At 40.9% G+C, this 22947-nt stretch overlaps 1 protein-coding gene across 1 annotated transcript in view; it reads left to right on the top strand.

Annotated features, from left to right (window-relative positions):
• The window catches only part of PIK3C3 (phosphatidylinositol 3-kinase catalytic subunit type 3), a gene marked incomplete in the record, with an annotated part of 1653126 nt that overhangs the window by 647287 nt on the left and 982892 nt on the right, over positions 1-22947 (top strand). Inside the window, 1 exon segment of the mRNA XM_044074431.1 lies at positions 7418-7510. Coding sequence (XP_043930366.1) covers positions 7418-7510 — 93 coding nt within the window.

Below are 22947 nucleotides of genomic sequence, written 5' to 3'. Positions count from 1 at the left end.
ATGTAACTGAAGTACTGAATATTGTAAAGTAGTTAAAAGAACTTGAGGGTTGGATCTTTAGAAAATGGTAGGAAAATATTACATAGAAATAAATTGAACTTGTGGAATGAATATGTGCAAAAGCAGGAGGACTGAAGTTTAAGGTTAAGGCAGGAATTGAGAAATTTTTGTAATGCTGGAATGTATGATTGTTAAAAAGAAGGTATGCGTTTATTGCATGTAAATAATGACACGTTGCTATGATTTTCTTTTCCTTTCTGTTACTGTGTGTGTGTGTGTGTGTGTGTGTGTGTGTGTGTGTGTGTGTGTGTGTGCTATTGTCATTGGTTCAACTGTGATTTTAATGTAGGTGTTAAAAATTGTTCTACAGTCGTAAATGTCTTTGACATGGTTTTAAAGTTGATGTGATTCGCCTAGACCTTTCAAAATCATTTGATATTATTCCATAGCTTCATAGATTCATACAAGGCTTTTGTTTAGGTAGGTGATTTGTAGCCTTTCCTAGCTTCAAGATAGCAGTACCCTATGACGTAAATAACTACTACCTGATTTGTATCCCCTTTCAATGAGTATTTGAAGGGCCAGACCAGCAGTGAATATACAGTTTCCCATTCATTTATCTAGGATGCACGTAGTAGGTCAAGAAACCACTTTACATCTAAGGAAAGTCTGTTCTATAAAAGAGGGACACTTGAGTGAGATCTGGTCCTATTTATTTTATATTGGAAATGTAGTTCCTTTCAGTTGGTCTTTAGGATTTGTTTTGCAGATATGTAGAAGGTGGCATAGGAGTGGAGCCTTCAAGGTTTATTAGGCAGAGGAGAGGTCCCCGTTAAGAGTCTGTAGGACACCAAGAGTGCTTTGAGGTAGTCTATATAGCACAAATAAGACATGCCTGTGATCCTCTTAGTGAGGAAAAGCAACGGAAAGGGGCATTATTGCAAATGTTATTAACTTTTAGTTATGTACTCACCATAACTTCAGATGTTTGGGATCCATCTCGCCTACATTCTGACTGATGGGTTCGGAGCCGATCCCTCGGCTCCGACTCGGCACGCTTATGCCAAAGAGCGAAGTCTCTTATTGGCTGAGCTTATTATATCCCAGGATGCACCACTACCATTCCCCCAGATCTAGTTTGTCCGCATACATGCACACATGCATACCCTGCTTATATAACATCGTCAGATGAAACAAGATAAAACAGTAGAACTCAAAACCGTTCAATCTCTTCTGATCTCCAAGGCAGGGGAAGGAGGGTGGGTATTAGGAATGTAGGCGAGATGGATCCCAAACATCTGAAGTTATGGTGAGTACATAACTAAAAGATGTTATGTGATCCTATCTCGCCTACATTCTGACTGATGGGACAGCGTCCCTAGCACCTGAATCCTGGGTGGCTCACTGGAAAACACTCCTGAGTACTGTGGAACCAAATGATGCTCGTCCTTTAGATGCCACATCCAATTTGTAGTGGGAAATGAAAGTGTGCGGATTGGACCAAGTAGCCGCAGCACAGATTTCCGATATAGCGAGCTTGGAATGAAAAGCTATAGAAGTAGCCATAGCTCTGGTAGAATGAGCTTTGATAGATGTTGTAAGTTGCTTATTTAAAGAAGAATAAGCCTGAGTTATGCAATCTCTGATCCATTTTGAGATAGTAGCTTTTGTGATGGTTTGGCCCAGTTTATTATCTGAGAAGGACACAAACAACTGGTCTGACTTACGAAGTTGCTGAGTCCTGTCTAAATAGAAGCGTAATTGCCTGTGAACATCCAATTTATGAAGAGTGTATTCTGCTTCATTGGAGAATTTTGGGAAGAAAACTGGTAGCTCTAGAGATTGTTGTAGGCAGAAACTAGAACAGACCTTTGGGACAAAGGATGGATTAGGCCTAAGTGATACTCTATCCTTGTGGAAAATCAAGTACGGTGGCTTAATAGACAGGGCTTGAAGCTCTGAAACTCTTCTTGCAGAAGTAATTGCAACTAAGAAGGCAGTTTTCCAAGACAGATATTTTAACTCGCATGTAGCAGCCGGTTCGAAGGGGAGATGTTAATGCGAAGCACCAAATCAAGATCCCACGGAGGTGCAGGATGAAAAATTGGGGTCTTAATAGGCTCGCACCTTTAATGAAAGTTTTGCATAGTCTGCTGCTCATCAAAGGAGGATCCATGGATTCGTGGAATTTAGAGATAGCCGCAAGTTGGACTTTAATAGTTGAGACAGAAGATCCCTGATTAAACAGGGATGTTAAGAATTTCAAGACCTCTGGGACAGGAGCAGTGATAGGGTCTAAGCCCTTGAGTTGAGCCCAGATAGCAAACCTCTTCCACTTACTAAGGTACAATTTGTTAGTGGTGGGTTTGTGGGCGAAGATAAAATGTGAACAACTTCGGGTCTAGTGTGTGCCTTCTAACTAAAGTCGGAAGCGGAGGAGCCAAGCTGTCAATTTCAAAGATTGAAGGGACTGATGCCGATGTCCCGACTGATGGATTAACAAGTCCAGAATTAGGTCTAAAGTCCACGGATCGTCCACTGCATGCTTCTTCAGGTAGGGAAACCATACCTGACGAGGCCAGTATGGGGCAATCAGTATCATTGAAGACCCCAGTTGAGAAGCTTTTTGAATAACTCTGGGAAGAAGCGGAATTGGAGGAAAGGCATAAAGTAGTCCTGTTGGCCAAGGTTGTGCTAGAGCATCCATGGCTGGTACTCCCTGATGTGGGATCAAGAAGAACCTTTGGCACTTGGTGTTTAGTGGAGTTGCAAATAGGTCGCAGCACGGCGTCCCCCATCTCCTGAAAACCTGAGCTGCTACTGTGTGGTTTAGAGACCACTCGTGAGGAGAGAGAATTGTCCTGCTCAATTTGTCTGCCAATATATTTGACTTTCCGGGGATGTGGGTCGCTACCAAGAAGCGGTTGGTAGCTACAGCCCATTCCCACACTCTCATGGCCTCTCTGCAAAGGGGGTATGATCTGGTCCCTCCTTGTTTGTTCAGATACCAAACCACCGACATGTTGTCTGTGTGGATGGCGATGATGCCCTGAGGAAGAAACTTGTGTAAGGCTTGTAGGGATAGAAGTACAGCCCTCATCTCCAACACGTTGATGTGGAGAAGAGCTTCGTCTGGAAGCCAGGAGCCCTGAACTAGCCTGCCCAGACAATGCCCCCACCCTATCTGGGAGGCATCTGTCGTCAGGGTAACCACTGGAGAGGGAGAACAAAGGGTTTTCCTTGATTCAAATTGGATGTCTGAAGCCACCAGCGAAGGTCCCTTTTGCATATTTCCGTAATCATGATGTGATGATTGAGGGAAGATCCTGAAAGGACCATTGAGTTGACAAGAGCCACTGAAGAATCCTCATGTGTAATCTTGCCAGAGGAACTAAAAGAACCGTGGCAGACATTGAGCCTAAAACTTGTAGAACCATCCTGGCTGGGGCTTTGGATCTCGAGATCAGAGCTTGAACTTGGCCCTGTAAAGTTTGGATCCTTTCGGCAGGAAGAAAGACGCGATCAATCTTGAGTCTATCTCTGCTCCTATAAACTTTATGCGTTGAGAGGGCAGCAAGACAGACTTTGACCAATTGAATGTAATCCCCAGGGAAATACCCAGGAGATGGTGGCTTTGAGGTTGTCCATTAGTAGATGCCTGGTGGTGGCAGTCAGGAGCCAGTCGTCGAGATAGGGAAACACTTGGAATCCAAGACTTCTCAGGTGAGCCGTCACTACTGCCAAACACTTGGTGAACACCCTGGGGCTGTGGTGAGACCAAAGGGCAGAGCGCAAAATTGGTAATGACTGACTCCCAGGCTGAAGCGCAGATACCTCCTGGACGCCTGATGTATCGGTATGTGATAATAGGCGTCCTTGAGGTCTATGGAGCACATCCAAACATCCTTCTCCAACAATGGGAGAATGGATTGTAACGTGACCATTCGAATTTGGATTTCGTGACGGATTGGTTCAGTCTGCTGAGATCCAATATTGGTCTCAGGTCCCCTGTCTTTTGGCACTAAAAGAACCTGGAGTAATTTCCTGATCCGATCTGGTCTGTGGGGACCGGTTGGATGACTCCTTTTCTAGCAGCTTTAAAGCTTCTGCGGCTGCCATTTCCCTTTGACTGGGTGGTGGGTCCGGGATTCTTTTGGACGGTGGGCGAGTATGTGAATGGGATGGTGTAACCTCCGGCAATGATCCGAAGCACCCATCTGTCCTGAGTGATTGACTCCCAGGCTTTTAGGTGCTTGGCAACGACACCCGACTGGCTCCGAGCAGCACAGCCGGGCAATCCCTCATGACGTGTGGGAGGCTGAAGAGCCATGAAAGGACTCGCGGTCTCCAGAATTGCGGGGCCCTCTGCCGCCTCTGGGACGGCGTCTCCTGAAAAATTCCCCGTCCTCTGCCTCTGGAAGGGGAATCTTCCTGCTGTTGGGAGAAAAACTTGCGAGACTTGCGGAACCACATTTTCCCACCTCCTTTAGCCTTGGGGTAAGGCCGAAAGGGAGTGGAATAACGGGCACCTACGGCAGATAAAGTTTTTCCCTCTTGCTCACAGCGGGTAAGGGTGTCTTTAACCTTGGGTCCAAACAATGAGGAGCCATCAAAGGGAGCGTCGTGAAGGAAGACTTGAAGGCCTCCGAACTGACACAGCGGAGCCAGGCTTGTCTCCGTGAGCCACGCCTGTGCCTGCCGCTCTACCCGCCTTCGGCCGCATAGGAAATGAGCCTCATGGACGAGTTAGAAATTGACGTAAGAATAGCCAACTGAGAGCTAACCGACTGGGCTAGCTGCTCAGGTAGGTTACCCGCGAGGGAATTTGACAACTCCTTGACCAGATCCCTCTGAAGCCTGGTAAAATGTGCCAAATAATTCAGAGACCTTAAAGTAAAGGCCGCTGAAGTCAGGGTGCGCTTCCCGTACCTGTCCATACTCCTAGACTCCTTATTAGGAGGATGGACGGACGTTGAAGCCTCTGCCACGTCCTGTTGTGTAGCAGATGCCACCACCATGGCATCTACAGCCACGCCTTTAGTGAGGAACTCCTTCTCGGGGGGAGCAGACAAAAATTTATTTGGACGAGAAGGGACTGGTTCCACGGTATCTGGATGTTCCCACGCCCTTCGACAAACTAAATCCAGAAGCTCGTCGAAGGGCGGAGACACCCAGGAGGCGGAGGGCTGAGCCCCAAAGGCCTTGAGGAGCACTGACTCGTCAGCAGAGGGGGGTTTGTTGAGGAAAAAGCGTGACATACGCTACATGATTCCTGTAAATGTTTTGCCCCTAAGCAATACACACAGAGCGAGTGATCGTCCGTGATGGACATTTTGAAACTACATTTTACACATTTTTTAAAGCCCGAAGGCCTAGGATTCTGAGACATTATGGGGGGAATTTCAGTAATCTGACTGGAAGAAATACAATTACTGGTGACACCCCTAAGTATAGGCTTACAGTTATCACTCGCAAATGACAGGGGCTTAGAAACCCTGTAAGAACAGACAGCTACCAAAAGCTTTAAAGCCTTTTACTATATATAAAATATAGAAGGGTTGATTAACCGAAAAGGCCCTAGATGAAGGGGGGCCTAGCAAACACAACCCAGTCACACAACAAATTTCCACAACAAATTCAAACCAACCACACAACAATGTAAGAATAGCTGTTAAAACAGCTTTTTTTGAGAGAAAACAGCAAAACTGACAGAAAAGTTAGTCAAAAAATAACTACTCAGCTCAGCCAGCTCGAGACCACGTCTTCGCAGGTTAGCGGCAAACGAGATCTGGGGGAATGGTAGTGGTGCATCCTGGGATATAATAAGCTCAGCCAATAAGAGACTTCGCTCTTTGGCATAAGCGTGCCGAGTCGGAGCCGAGGGATCGGCTCCGAACCCATCAGTCAGAATGTAGGCGAGATAGGATCACATAACATCTGGTTGTTAACATGTCATATGAACCCCTATAGAATTAATTAGATAGCCATTGGCTAATAAGCTGTACTTTTTCCAGTAAAAATAGAATTGGCCTCTGTTTGGAACCATTGCTTTGACATGTGGAATATCCTACAAGACTCTGCACTGTGTTCATTTGTATTCAAAGTGGCTGTGATATCTATGCCTGTAAGTACACAGGTGTCTTTAGTAATTATGCTGATGACACAAAAGTTACCTTCCTGGTTCTTAGCATCAATGACTGTCATATTTTACGAACAAATTTAGATCGGATGATACTGTGGACAAAAGCATGTGGCAGTTCAGTTTAACTTCGAGAAGAGTGCATTGCTTACTTCAGTAAATCAAATGAAGTTATCTATATGTGTTAAACAGCCAATTTATACATTTAATGTACAGTAATATAGACTTGAGTTTTAATGTGGATTTGTCCTTTGACTAACATGATTGGGGTGTTTTTAGAAAGGCTTTGTTAATAATAAAGCAGGTACTATGAACTCTTAGTGTAAAGGCTTTGTTAATAATAAAGCAGGTACTATGAACTCTTGGTCTAGCATTCAGTTATCCCAAGGAGATGATACGTCTGTATATTGCCCTAGTTAAGCCACATATTGAATCTGGTGCTATGATGTGAATGGATTCTAAAACTAACATTAAAAACTTGAAAGGATTCAGAGCATCTTCACTACAAATGACTGTTCTTTTAGATACTTATTACATCACAGAAGATTAATAGAATTGTATTTACATCATATGCATTATAGATTGAGTGTAGCTTAGTAAACATGTTTTTCAGCTTTCAAAATGCAATCTTGGGTTCAGTGTTAAATGTGAGATTTTTTGATCATTGCAAAAATAACTGCAACAGAAAATTGATCCTATATGTAAAATATACTGCAGCAACATTAAAATGAGTTGATTTCTGTGTAAAGGTGTCTAAGCTGTGGAACGTACTACCAAGAGTCAGACTAGATGAACATTCTGAACTGCTAACTGTAGTCTGTTACAGACTCTTATATGGCCTTTGTGGACCCAGGGTTTGTTAGTACAACCTTGAAGGGAATGGATGGTGACTCGAGGGTATTGGATATTATTAGCAGTGGAACAGGGTGTGAACATATACTAAAGCCTTACGCTTATGCTTAACAAATTTATTTTAATAAGACTTACATAGTACATGGAGGGGAATGGTTAATAATTTGAGCTGTCTACCTGACAGTTTAGTGATATTTGAGTGACTGAGTTCAGGGGGTAATAACCATCTGGGAACTGGTTAAATTGTAGAAGAATGTGATTGTGTGCAGAACTTTCAGAATAATTCTAGGTAGTGAGATATTCAGAGATAGACTGGATAAACATTTTGAACTGATAAATATTGGCCAGCTGATCTACTTTAGCTAGTTTGGTTATATAGTCTTGGTTGCTTCGCTTAATAATGTCGCATTTATTTTTCTGTTTCAGATCATACTTGGTTATCCTCCTACAAAGCAGTTAACATCTGAGGAACAGGACCTGGTTTGGAAATTTCGGTATTATCTTACAAATCAAGAAAAGGTTAGTGTAATTTTTTTTTTGGCTTGTACATTAGCTATTCATCATATTGTATAGCTATATGAGTTATATATATTACATAGCTATACGAGTTATATCCTGCCAAAGATATAACAGTGGACCTGCTTCCAAACCTTCAGGCGGCTGAAGCTGAGCTGACAAAAAGACAAGTTTGGACATGTAGCCCTTCAGAGCTTTACTGCCATCAAAGAGTAAGCTCCTCTAAAGGCTTTCAAGGATCAGTGGTCGGCTTGTGATTTCCAAGACAGATAAGTTTCTTTTAGGGAAAAACTCTTCCAGTTTTTTACTTTGTTGAAGTTTTATTACTTTTCTCATCAGGAAAGTTATTTTGATGGTAGGAATGTTGTGTTTTAATGGACTGTCTTGAGACTGTACTGTACTTTTAAATGGAACGATATTTTTTATGTCGTATAAGTAACTGAAAACACTTTTTCTGTGGATACATTGTGTTTGTTGTCTTTTTTTGAGTTTGGCATAGTGTTTTAAAATTTTTATTGTTTTTTTCTGTCAAAAAAGTTAACATTTCGGACTTGTAGTGTTTACTGGCAATTGTTACTTGTCTTCCCCGGGAAAGAAGCACCGCCTTCTGCTCGACTATGGAACAGACTACTGGTCCCATCATCGGCCCTTCTTCCAGCCACAAAAAGAAAAAAATAAGAAAAAAGACTTTGTTACTACAGCAGGCTAACAATTTGCCTCAGCTGCAGTTGGGTGATTTTGCTGTGGCTATTTTTGTACCTCAGACCACTCTTTTACCCAGGAACCCTCTGGTTAGTGCCTACAGCCACTATGAACTGGTGGGTTAGCTATGTCCTCTGTAGCTGTTGAAGTCAACTCAGTGGGCAATAGAGAGCAACTGTTGTTTCTCCTGGGAGAGGGAACAGGGTTGGTTACCCCTGTTAAGTAAGAATGCTGTGCCAGTCCCTTGGGCAGCTACTGCTGACGCTATTAATATAATTGGCCCCATTTTTCCTGTCAAAAAGAAAAACAAGCATACATCTACTCCTTCTGAATTTTCTTTGGCTAGGAGTAGTTTACTGGGTCTGGCATAGGGGTGAATTCAGGCTGCAGAGCCTTCTTATAAAGCAGTTTCTGGCAAAGGAAAGAGGGATTCCTCTTTTCCTGAAGAGATTGAAGATTTTGAATCTGAACAGGCAGATGAAGGGACAGATACATTATTTTCCTTAGATTTCTGATTCAGACTCTGAGGAGATATCAGTTTTTGATTCTTCCCAAAGGTTTCTCTTTCTTTGAGACACTTGCTAGAATGTGCCATTGTTTTCAGTGGGAGAATGCTGAGTATTCTCAGTATCTCAGAAAATTCTGAGTTATTACACAGGGATTTTCTGGATCCTACACCTATTCTTCCTGTTCTGTCTGCTTTAGAGGATGTGTGTATTACTGCCTGCAGTTTTCCTAATAGTCAGCCATCTGTTCCTAAAAAGGCAGGTAGAATGTATAAAATTCCTAAGTCTTTTACATTTTGATAACACTATTCCCAGACATGACCCAACGGCAGTAGCTCTAGTTGATCCTGCTGCTGATAAACACCTAGTCTGTTCCAATCCTACTCTTTCTGATAAGGGTGAAAAAGTATATACTCTGCATCTTTGATTTTCGGAATTTTGAATTGTCAGGCTCATACGTTAAAAGTTTGTTCTGACAAATTGTGAAAGTATTAGGAATTTTTATATGCAGTTTCTTCTTGTGAGGAAAATTTTTCTTTAAGTAACTTTGTTTCTTCTATTGCAGAGGTCACTAGTCATTGTTTACAGTGTATTTATAACTTTGTTGTATGACTTCCAGGGCTATAGACACTTGTATTGTTTTGAGGAGGTTTGCATGGCTGCATTCTCAGGACCTCCCAGATGATGATTAAAATGTGATTTTAAGTTCTCCCTGTGATAGAGATTTAGTGTTTGGCCCTCCTGCTGCAGAGGTGATCAAAAGCAGTGATGAAAGGGGCAAGCTGATCCAGGGAATCCAGCCCGTCATTTCCAAATTTTTCTAAGGGATTTTCTATCTCCTCATCCAGTTTTGGCAAAAAAACAGAATAAATGGTCTCCACAAAATACAGGTAAACAGATGTTTAAAAAGAAAAGAAATGACAACAGGTTCCAAAAAGCAGTGTTGAACCTCCCAAAACTGAGGATAGTTCATCAAGTCTGAATGACTATTCAGGAGACATTTTGACCCCCCCCCCCCCAACACACATACTTTTTTCTTCAAGAATGACTGAGTATCCATTTTTTTTCTTTGGCAACAGATAGTTTTTGACAAATGGGTTCTGAAAATTATTCAGTCAATGTTACAGGTAACAGTGGCAAGGGTACATTTAACAGTTCGAAGAAATTTCACTTTTCTAGGGGGTCGTTCCTTATCCCCCAGATCACACTTGTTTGTTTTGACTGGTTCTTCATCAGATGCATTCCATATCAAGAGTGATAAAATCAGTTCCTCCTTCCCAGGTGGGAAAGGTTTTTATTCAAGGATGATGTTCTTCATGTTTCACTGTTGCAGCCATTACATTTGGGTTATCTGCTTGCAGGTCGTCCTCAGTCGGCCTGATTAACAAAGTCTTGGGTCCTGTGTCGGTTGCTGTCCCTTCTTCCATGATGTCAGCTCGTAAGGGGTATAAAACATGCAGCCAACGCCATTATATCAGTCTTTCTTTCCGTTCGGTGCACGAAGCAGAAGCAGTTCACAAGTGCTGGTCAGCCGACTCCTGAAATTTTCGTTTCCTAGTTTCAGAATCGAAGTCTTCAACTAAAGCGAAGTACCCTGTTGGGGAAACTTTTTCTTTCTCCTTACCGATGTCAGTAAAAGTTAATAATTGCATTACTTGTGGAAAGCAAATACCTCATAAAGATTTTCATTCATACTGTATTCCTTGCCTAGGCCCTGACCATGACGTACCTTGCTGTCGGTTTTGTGCTTTATTTAATCAGCACACTATCTGTCGTCGGTATATTTTCGCCTCTAAATATTTTGGTTCTCAGTTTAATTATCCAGAAATGTCGTTGATTAGCCATCCGACTACCGGGATTCCAAAAAAAACGCAAAGATAAAGACAGAGACAGGCTGCCGAGGTCCAAAACTGCCGACAACGCTTCTCCTAAGCCAGTCGCCAGTTCGCCGGTACTCAGTGAGGCGCTTTCGCAGCCCCTGATACCCGCTGCGTCTGATTCACAGGCCTCTACTGAGACCCATTCAGAGTTCTGTATGCCGCGAGATGCTTCAATTATGGAAGCCGTGGATGTCTCTACCTTGGATGGGTCCAGAGCCGCTATGCAGGCACCGGCTTCTGAGTGTGTATTCAGGCCTACAGACTTGCATATTAAACTGACGCCTCCTTCTTCACTTATGCCTAAATCTCGAACCATGCCTAAAAAACCAACACCCAGGCCACATGCTCAGGTCTCTATGCCTAAAAAACAAATGATAAGAATGGTTGAAGATTTAATAACTCTAATCAGGGGTAGCCACTCCGCCTTTCTAAGAGGCCTAGGACTGAAGTTGTTTATGAATCTTCTGACCAGGATTCTGTTTTTTTCTGATTTTTCTGATGATCTGGATTTGCCCTTATCTACTTATGAGGATTTTGATGCAGAGGACTCCATTCGCTCTGCTTCCCCTCCAGAGGATTTTTCTTTTGGGGAAACCTTGCATACTCTAAGGGAACATTTCCACAGGGAAAGCCAGGAATTTTCTGATTCAAAAAAGAGGCTTAGGGATTTTTTACTCCTACCTCAGCATAGGCCTTTAGCTATTCCTCCTGTACTAGACATTGTTGATGATGCTTTTTCAGAATCTAGTTTGGGCCCTGATTCCTTGCCTCATGCTCCCAGAAAACCTGACATAATACAGGGTCCCTGAGTCACACAAGTTCCTTTTTAAAAATCCTATTGCGGATCCAGAGACTATTTCACAGGGGCCCAAGGGCATTAAGGCTTCTACTGCTTAAAATCCTACCCCTTCTGATAGAGACTTCAGGGCGCTGGATAGATGGGGTAAGAAGGTTTACACTTCTGCAACCTTGGCCATTAGGGCTTTAAACTGCCAGTTTCATATGTTAAAGTATCAGCAACATGTTATTGGATTGCTTAAACAGAAAATGATGTTGACTCCTGACTGTGTGGAAAATAAAGAATTACAGGATTTAATGCATTCTGCTGAACAAGTTGGAAAACATACTTTGCAATGTGGTTTTGATTCATTAGAGGCCTCTTGCTGGGCTGCTGTTAATGGGTCTGTGCTCAGAAGGCATGCTTTGCTAAAGGAGCAATCCTTGCCTGATCATGTTAAAACTAAATTGTTGGATGCTCCCTTAAATCAGGACTGCCTGTTTGGCAACAAGGCTGAGGAAGTTCTTAAAAAGATGGAATATAAAGCTAAATCTATGCAAACTGTTAAATATTTCTTACAAGTTCAGCCTCCTAGATTTAGTAGGCACTGGCCGTCTAAGAATTGGTTCTTTCCAGCCCCTTCCAGGTCTTCTCAAGCCAAACCCAGACACAGCAAAAGCCCCAGGTTTCAGTACCAGGGGAGACACAGGACTTAAGCAGTGGGGGGCCTCCACTTCCAAATCTGGGAGTAATAAGACTCCCCCCTATGGTAAACTGTCTCAATGACTTCTGTTTAAAATTTCCAAGCTCTAATCAACTGACTGCCCCTTTGGGGGGAAAGATTGCTCTTCATGCAAAGAACTGGGAACTCATTACTCATTACCCAGGACAAATGGGTTTTAAATATAGTGTCCCAGGGATACAGATTTCACTTCCACACGTTGCCAACACTAAGCTGGTGGCCAGACCTACCCCCAAATCAGTGGGTAGAGGCCAAAAAACAAGTACTTTCTCTCTTAAGCATGGGGGCTATTCACCTGGTACCGGAAGAGGCAAAGGGACAAGGTTTCTACTCAAGACTTTTCCTGTTACCCAGAAAAGACAATTCATGGCGTCCTATCCTGGACCTGTCTACTCTAAACACCTTTTTGGAAATTCCAAAATTCAAGATGCTGACTCTTCACCAATTACTTCCTATGCTAGGCAAAGATGCCTGGTTGGCAACACTAGATTTAAAAGAAGCATACCTGCACATCCCAATCAGGGAATCTTGCAGAAGATACCTATGCTTCAAAGCAGGCTACATGCACTATCAGTTCTCTGCGCTGCCCTTTGGCTTATCTACTGCGCCCAGGGTATTCACAAAGTGCCTAGCTCCAGTTATTGCATTTTGCAGGCAAAGAAATATTCAAATATACCCATACCTGGACGATTGTCTAATTCAGGCAGAAAGACGGACATACTTTGGAATCATCTGGCCTTTGTACAAAGGGTTCTAACTTGTCTGTGGTACAGCATAAATGAAAAGAATTCACTGAATAACTGGTGTGGAATGGCAAGACTCAATAACTCCTCGGCTTGGACAGTGCACAAAGTTTATTCCAAACAACACAATATGACTGAACACTCCAGGTTAAGCGCTTTCATCTGGCAAAAGCAGACTTCTTCAGAACAACAGTAATTGATACTGCACCCATTAAATAAACTTTTAGGCGCCAAAAAGACATTTCTCATTAGATGATTTAAAGGTGTATCCATACAAAACTTACATATAAAACATACATAGACAGTCCTATCCCTATTATTACAATAAAACTCTCATATCAATGAAACAATAATGTTAAAATCTATAAATATATACATATGAATATAAATATAAATATAAACTTATATATATTCATATTTATATTTATATTCATATGTATATATTTATAGATTTTAACATTATTGTTTCATTGATATGAGAGTTTTATTGTAATAATAGGGATAGGACTGTCTATGTATGTTTTATATGTAAGTTTTGTATGGATACACCTTTAAATCATCTAATGAGAAATGTCTTTTTGGCGCCTAAAAGTTTATTTAATGGATGCAGTATCAATTACTGTTGTTCTGAAGAAGTCTGCTTTTGCCAGATGAAAGCGCTTAACCTGGAGTGTTCAGTCATATTGTGTTGTTTGGAATAAACTTTGTGCAGTGTCCAAGCCGAGGAGTTATTGAGTCTTGCCATTCCACACCAGTTATTCAGTGAATAAATGAAAAGAAATCACACCTGGTACCCTGTCAACAAATTATATTCCTGGGAGCAAGCTTGAATACAACTTCCCAGATGGCTTACTTCACGCCAGAGAAACAAATTCATTTGACAACCTACTTCAAACAAGTGGCCACAAAAACCCTGTTATCTGCAAGACAAATACTGCAAGCCTTGGGGTTCATGGCCTTCTGCATTCTTCTAATTCCATATGTAAGACTACATATGAGGAAACTACAGTGGTATCTAAAAAGCCTATGGTGTCAACATTCTCAGGATCTAGAAGCAATAATTCCTATCATACCTTGCCTACGCCTAGAATTCCTTTGGTGGGCAGAGGCCTGCCACCAAAACAAGATACTACCTTTCACACTACCCCCTGCCGCCCAAACCCTAACAACAGATGCATCAGACTATGCATGGGGGGCTCACCTGGCAGGGAAGTGCATTCAGGGCAAATGGAACCCAAGTCAAATGCACCTGCATATCAAACAAAAAGAAATGTTAGCTGTACAGAATGCTTTGACAGCCTTCAAAGACCACATTCTTCCAGGACAACTTATTGTAAAGATGGACAACACCACTGTTATGTGATACATAAACAAGTAGGGGGTACACATTCTTACCCCCTCTGTAGACTAGCCATGGCATTGTGGAACACAGCCTTGAGCTTCCAAGTGCACCTACAAGCTCAATTCCTGCCAGGAAAATTAAATACACTGGCAGACAGACTAAGCAGAAACCTCATGGACCCACATGAGTGGAAACTGGAACCAAGGATTTTCAACATGTTGACAAGCAAATGGGAGAGCCCAGATATAGACCTGTTTGCCTCTCCCCAGAACTACCAATTGGACACATTTTGCACAAGGACTCCCCACAAGCAAGCCTGGAAAGTGGATGCTTTGTCTTTCAGCTGGAAAAACCATTAATCTAGTCCTTCCCCCCTCTGCCTCTGCTTTCCAAAGTACTACTAAAAATCAAACAGGACAAACCAAGGATGATTTTTGATTGCTCCAGACTGGCCACGCCAACACTGGTACCCCCTCCTGCACAGTGTGTCATGGCTATCCCCATGGCACCTGCCTCAGACTCCTTCCCTGTTGTCTCAGCAGGAGAACCAGATTCTGCACCCTCGGCTTCTAACACTGAACCTTGCAGCTTGGTTAATTACCTAATTTCTCCTGTATCATCCCTCAGTAAACCTGTGATGGATATCATTTTAGAGACAAGGAGGCCTAGTACTAGAAAATCTTATGCTGAAAAATGGAAAAGATTCTGTGCCTGTAACCAGTCTCAAGGGATAAGCACAGCAGCGCCCAATTTACCTCAGATTTTACAATACTTAACTGAGATGCTTCACAACGGCCTGACTTTTTCCTCCATTAAAATCCACGCCTCAGACATTCCATTTCAGCTCATTATAGCACAGAGCCTCCCCTCTTCTCTCATCCACTGCTCAAGCAGTTCCTCAGAGGGGCCAAAAAATTTGAGACCACCCAGGAGAGCTCCAAACCCAGCTTGGGACCTTAACTTTGTTTTGGTGAAACTCACTCTACCTCCTTTTGAGCCAGCTGCTACTGCAGACTTAAAATTTATTTCTTGGAAAACAATTTTCCTTTTAGCAATCACTTCAGCTAGAAGGGTATCTGAATTACAGTCCCTTATGGCAGTGGAGCCTTTCATCATCTTTCATGGGGACAGGGTGTCCCTCAGAATCAATCCATCCTTCATGCCCATGGTGGTATCCAGTGTGGCTCTTAATCAGTCTATTCATTTGCCAACCTTCTTTCCCAATCCACAGAACAAAGGGGAATGGATACTGCATTCCTTAGATGTGCACAGACAACTTAGATTCTACTTGGACAAGACTAAACCTCAAAGGAAATCTGAACAACTGCTGGTGGCATTTGCTGCAGGGGCAGAGGGGAAGGCTTTTTCAAAGCGAACCATTTCTAAATGGATAGGCCATTGCATTAATTTCTGCTATAAGCACCATGGAAAACCTATCCCCCAGGCGATGAGACCTCACTCCCCCAGGGCTGCATCTACCTCTACAGCCTTTCTCAGAGGCGTCCCTACCAGGGACATCCTAGAAGCTGCTACCTGGAGTTCTGTGCATACTTTCACCAAGCATTATCATTTGTCAATTTTCTCTAAATCCAGAGCTGGCTTTGCCACTGCAATCTTGCAGGGCCTTATAGCTGGTTCTAATGCTATTTAAATTCTTCCTCCCAACCATAGCTTTGGGAATCTACCCAAATGTAATGACTGCAACAGTGAAACAGGAAGAACATAGTACAGTTGTGTACACTTGCCATAAATGTAGATGTTCGAGTGTATTCACTGTTGCAGTCCTGGTTACACTCCCTCCAGCCCCCTAACTTCTTTTGGTAATACCTCTACTTTCCTTTACTATGCTTAAAAGCCTTTTTGGTGTATTTGCTTTTTTGTTGGCGGTATATCATTGTACTTTTATATTTAATTCCTCCCCATTAGGGGGGCACCTGACATCTGGGGCAAGAAAAACTGATGTAATGGCGTCGGCTGCATGTTTTATACCCCTGACGACCTGACGTCATGGAAGAAGGGACAGCAACTGACGCAGGACCCAAGACTTTGTTAATCAGGCTGACTGAGGGCTACGTGCAAGCAGACAACCCAAATGTAATGACTGCAACAGTGAATACACTCAAACATCTACATTTATGGTAAGTGTACACAGCTTTACTTTTCATGCCGTGATGACATTTTTCTAACATGTTGAAGAGCCTTTCTGTGCTTCTCCATGACTCAGGGGAAGGTGGTCCCTTCCCCAGGAAAGAAACTCCACATAAACCTGCTCCCATCTATGGTTGATCTGCATGAGACTCAGTGTGTGGGAAGGGCTAGGAAGGTAATCAACGATCCCACTCACCCTGCCCATGGCATGTACTTCGCCTTACCTCTACTTTCCTTTACTATACTTAAAAGCCTTTTTGGTGTATTTGATTTTTTTGTTGGAGATATATCATTGTACTTTTATATTTAATTGCCCCTCATTAGGGGGGCACCTGATATCTGGGGCAAGAAAAACTGATGTTATGGCGCCAGCTGCATGTTTTATACCCCTGACGACCTGACGTCATGGAAGAAGGGGCAGCAACCGATGCAGGACCCAAGAATTTGTTAATCAGGCCGACTGAGGGCTACCTGCAAGCAGATAACCCAAATGTAATGACTGCAACAGTGAATACACTCAAACATCTACATTTATGGTAAGTGTACACAACTGTACTTTCCTAGTGCCAAAGAAAGAAAATACTTGGAAACCAGTTCTGGATCTTTCTTTCCTAAGCCTGTTTGTGATAGTGGTCAAGTTCACATGATGTCAGTTCACAATCCGTTTTCCTCTCTCAAGTTTCCTGGTAGCACTAGACTTAAAATTTGTTTATCATCACATCCCTATTCATCCAGACTTCAGATGTTTCTTAAGGTTTTGTGTGTCAGTATCACATTATCAGTTATCTGCCTTACAAATATTCACTGTAACTGTACCATGTGTGTTCACAAAGTGCCATACTGCATTTGTAGCTCAGTGTAGACTACAGGGTACCCACATTTTTCCTTATTTAAATGACTTGCTTATCTTTGCAGAGTCTTTTTTGAAGTGTCAGAAATATGTCTGTTGGATACAGAAGCTGGAATTCCAAGAGAACATTCAGAAGTCTTTCTTCACTTTTTCACACATGATTGTATTCCTGCGATGTCAACTAGACACCTTTGTTCATGAGGAAAAATCAATCAAAAGTAGTATATACAGGCAAAACACTTTTGTCAACCAATACTTACACAAACAAAGCCTTTATCCACAACACATGAAAAATGGAGTTGTAAAAGGACAAGCAGGTTGACAAGTGATGACTTTTCTTTTCAAACTGAGTCATTTTAAGAGATTTTAGTTGATTGGTTGATTAAGATTCAGGAAGAAGTCTCATTGCTTAGGTCCACTATAGCCAAAACCAATTTTTAAGAAGACTAGAACTGATGATCCATTGGTTACAAAATCCATACCCACTAATTTAGAACAGAATATGATTGTTTACAAAAGAGCATTCCCCCCTCCTATCATGATTGATATGTCTGTTATGGAGAACATTTTGAATGATAACTAGAAAATTATTTTGGGAAATTTTGATCTAAATCATTAGAACAGTTCCCTCTTTTTACTTACAAGAGAATCAGTAACATCCAAACACTGTTAGAACATGGTTCTGTAATGAGACATTCAGGTTGTGGCACTTTAGGTACCTTTAAATGTGGTAGATGCAAACAGTGCCATTTTGTTAACAATTCCTCAAGTGTACATCTTACTGCATGAAAGAATATGATCTGTGCCAAAAGCAGATATGACTGCCAAACACAAGGGGTGGTCTACCTTGCAACATGTGAATCATGTTTGTGCTTTTAAATAGGAAAAACTATAGGAAGCTTTAATTGTCAAATATAGAAGCATTTACTTGCGATTAAAAATAGTGAAGCCAACAATGCACTGGCTAAACACTGTACTATGTGTTGTTCTTTCAAAAAATGTTGCTTCTTTGTCTTGCAGACAAACTGTCAATACAAATAAGCTTACAGGGGACTACAAAGTGCGTCTTGAATGCGCTGAATCGGTTTGGCAGATCAAACTAAGTGCAGACATATTCTCAGGCTTAAATGATGTTATTAATATCAAATGATTTTTATTAGTGCAAAAACTTTAACATTTATAACACTGGGTTAATATGCCAAGCCAAAGTAAATTGGTTTAATGTAATTTTAAGACATTTCCGTGTATCAAATGAACAGATTATAACTGGTCAAAATTTTGAATAGACCTTTGTCTTTAGTTGTTTAAATTGGTCACGTGATTGCACTTTACGATTTCAGACTGCTGGTTACTTTTACAATTCAGATCCTGATGAAGTTTTTTTTAATCGTGAATAAAGAACGAAAGCTCTTGATCTTTCATCCTGGTCATGAGCCTTCAGTTTGTGGTAAGTTAGATCTCCTTTTTTTTTTGTTTTTGTTTGTTGATTTGTTTGTTTTACACTGTTCCTTGGACTTCTACTCATTTTGACTTCAACAGCAAGTGACATGCTTGGAGACTCCTTTACCCAGGATGTCAATTTGGATTTGTCCACTCATCCTTTGCCCGAAGCATGAGTGAACCTTACACAGAAACCGACGGTGGCAGTTTCTAACATCTGTGGACTATAGGAAAGCTTTAAACCAATGAAAGGAACCAGGAGAGTTGTTTCTACACATTCCTTGCTTCCTCGCCCATTTTAGGCAACACTGTGAATTTCACATTGGATTTGGGTAGTCATTCATCAACCAGAAGTGGAATAAACACAGGTACTGAAAATATTTTGAAATTATTTAATGAAAATATTTTGAAATTATTTCAAAGACTTTTAAAAATCCATTTTTTTGGTGTCAGTGGTAATCACTTGATTGTACTTAACAATAATAATAATATGCGTTATCAAAACCAGTAAGAAACATGCAAGAAAGAGATTTATAGACTAGAACACTTGGTTACTAGATATAGGTCATGGCAATATGAGAGTCTATATCTAGACCTGTGTGCATGTTTTGAGTGGATTCCATTAGTTTCAAGAGTATACAAATTTCCCAGTTGTGTGAATAGTAAAGGTTTGTTCTAAGACCTAGTTAAACTTTTCAGTGACACTGGAATTAAACTGATGAAATTCTTGATTGATGATTACACAAATAAGATTGTTGGTTTGAAAGAAGAAATCCAAGTGTTGGATGAAAATTTTAAGAAATCTATTAGCTTCACCCACTTTCAGAATTTATACCATGGTATAGCAATTAAAGCAGGTAGACATGCTGTCGGCATTATCAATAGGAAAAGTTTCAAATTGCACAGAGATATAACAGCTTATCAGAATGGTGAAGCATATCCGTTAAAAGAAGCAAAACCAATCACCACTGTGTCAGCATCCCTCATTCACAAAATAATTGAGCAGTCGACCAGTAATGTACAAGGCTGTTAAATACAATGTCAGATGGTTTAAGACTTAAGACCAAGGAAATCAATAATACTATAAAACAATCTACCCCTTTTATCCCCATCTCCTTTTTTAGTACATTGCTTGGGGAACATCAGAACTCCCAAGTGGCACAAGGGGGAAAATGCCCAGGGCAAAGAGAGAGGGAAGAACAAGAGGAAGAATGAGGTTCAGTCAGCGATTTTAAACGTTAGAGATGTTGAGTTGAACTCAGACTATTTAAGCATGCTGAAGAAGGGATTTTCTTTCTTCCCCACACAGGCAGCAAACCCTCACAGAAATTATTATTGATGTCATGTTGTATGTACAGAAATTGAATTTGCACTATATTCTTCAAGATATTTCTCATTTTCATGTGAATTCCAGTAAACCTCATAGGAGAAGTGCATACAATCCCATACTACATAAGACCTTACAAGTGTTTCAAGAGTGATGCAAAGCTGACTTAAGGGCAAAACTTGGTATTAAATCTAAGAAATTCAACCTTTCCCTTACAGAAAGAAAAGCTGTTAAGGAACTGACTAACCGACATATTAGAATCATGAGAGCTGAAAAAGGTGGAATGACAGTTTTGATGAACAACCAGAATTATATAGAAGCAATTCATGACATGTTTTCTGGCAACCAGTGTTATGAAGAAACCACTAAAGATAAAATTCAGAGTAATTTTGTGAACATTGACACCACACTGTTTGGACTGCTATGCCAAGGAGATCTAGACCAAGAAATGTACTCCTTTATGTAAGTTGAACTACCAAAAATGACAAGACTTTTTTTTATCCCCAAGGTACACAAAAATCGCACCAAACATCCATTCAGTCCAGTAGTAGCAGCCAACCACTAAAAGACAGAACCAATCTCCAATTTTCTAGACTATTTGCTTAATCCTGTTGTACAAGCTTCAACGAACTATTTCAGAGACTCCTGGCACTTGCTAGAACTACTTCAAGAAATTAGATGGTTAGAAGAAGGTTTCTTTTTTGCTTCGTTTGATGTGGTCTCATTGTGCACATGCATTTATCAACAGAGTGGAATTAACTTTGTAAGGGAATACTTAGCTGCTTCACAGACTTCAACATCAGCTTAATCAATACTATCTGTATGCTGTTCAGCATTATTCTTGCAAACAACCTTTTTCTCTCTGGGAAGTTGTACAAACAAAAAACAAGTGTGACAATGGGACCAGAGTTGCCTCTTTCTTTGCCAATTTGGTCATGGTGTTTTGGGAGCAGAGACAAATAAAACCTCAGCCTTTTTTTGTGAAAGTTCTATTCTTTTGTAGCTATATAGACTATTTGTTTTTCATTTTGAAGGGCTCGATGGAGAGTTTGGCCAGTTATTGACTTTTGTGAACAACAGCACATCTTTTTTGAAGTTCACAAAAGTAGGTTTGGTAAAACCATCAACTTCCTGGACATTACCCTGACCTTTCTTTAACAGGAAAAGTCTATCAGAAGTAATATATATACAGGAAAAACACTTTTGTCAACCAAAACTTGCACAAACAAAACCATCCACAGCACATGAAAAAAGGAGTTGTGAAAGAACAGTTCATTTGCTTAAGTATGTTGTAAAGTGATGACTTTTTTTTCTTTTTGAAATGAATTGGTCATTTGAAGAGATTTTTTTCTTGCTAGAGGCTATGATCTGGATTAGTTAAGATTCAGAAGGATGTCTCATTGCTTAGGTCCACTACAACCAAACCAATCCTTAGGAAGGTCTAGAACTGATGATCCATTGGTTACAAAATCCCCACTACTAATTCAGAACAGAATAGGATTGGCTACAAAAGAGCATTTCCCCTTCCAGTCACGATTGAGATGTCTGTTATCAAGAAGATTTTGAATAATAACTGGAAAATTGTTTTGGGGAATTTTGACCCAAGTCATTAGGCAGTTCCCTCTTTTTACCTATAAGAGAATCAAGAATGTCCAAACACGGTTAGAACATGGTTCTGTAATGAGACATTCAGGTTGTGGCACTTTATTTACTTTTAAATGTAGTAGATGCAAGCAGTGCCATTTTGTTAACAATTCTTCAAGTGTACATCTTGCTCCATGAAACAATATGATCTGTGCAAAGGCAGATATGACTGCCAAACACAAGGGGCGGTCGCCTTGCAACCTGTGAATCATGTTTGTGCTTCTGTATAGGAAAAAGTAAGACAATTTAATTGCAGAACATAACGAGCATTTACTTGCAATTAAGAATAAGGAAGCCAACAGTGCACTGGCTAAACACACTACAGTATGTTATTTCAAATAATTTTCCTTCTTTGTCTTAGACGTCATCAGTACAAATGAGCTTACAGGGAACTACAAAATGCGGCTTGAATGCTGTGAATTGGTTTGGCAGATCAAACTAAATGCAGACAGATTCCCAGGCTTAAATGATAGTATTAATATCAAGTTCTTTTTATTAGCACAAATATTTTAACATTTATGGCACTGGGTTAATATGCCAAGCTAAAGCCAATTTGTTTCATGTAATTTTAAGACATTTGCGTGTATGTAATGAGCAGATTATAATTGGTCAAAATTTTGAATAGATGTTTGTCACTGGTTGTTTAAATTGGTCACAATTGCACTTTACGGTTTTAAACCATTGGTTACTCATACAATTCAGATTCTGATAAAGTTCGGTTTTAATAGTGAATAAAGAATGAAAGTGCTTGATCTTTCATCCTGGTCTTGAGCCTTCAGTTTGTGGTATTGTAGACCTATTTTTTTTTAGTTTGTTCTACGCTGTTCCTTGAACTTCTACACTTAAAATTTGTTTATCGTCCCATCCCTATTCATCCAGACTTCAGATGTTTCTTAAGGTTTTGTGTGTCAGGATTACATTATCAGTTCTCTGCCTTACCTTTTGGAATATCTACTGCACCAAGAGTGTTCACAGATTGCCACACTCCAGTTGTAGCTCATTGCAGACTACAGGGTGTCCATATTTTTCCATATTTAGATGACTTACTTATCTTTGCAGAGTCTTTTTCAAAGTGTCAGGAATTTGTCTGGGATTCTAAGAGAACATTCAAAAGTGTTTCTTCACTCCTTCATACAGGATTGTATTCCTGGGATGTCAAGTAGATACCTCAGTTAAAAGAGGAAAATGCAGATCTTTATCTACATCTATTTCTTAGGTTTTCCACTCAGAGTTTAGTACCTGTAAGGGAATATCTCAGGATTTTGGGTGTTATGGCATCTAATTCTCATAATACCCCTTGCAAGACACCACATGAGAAGGTTACAGTGGTATCTGAAA

This window comes from Protopterus annectens, chromosome 6.part0 (assembly GCF_019279795.1).
Source record: "Protopterus annectens isolate FY-2018-M chromosome 6.part0, PAN1.0, whole genome shotgun sequence".
NCBI classification, from domain to species: domain Eukaryota; kingdom Metazoa; phylum Chordata; order Ceratodontiformes; family Protopteridae; genus Protopterus; species Protopterus annectens.
The sequence above is the reverse complement of the archived record's forward strand: the minus strand, read 5'-3'. Positions and strand labels throughout refer to the sequence as shown.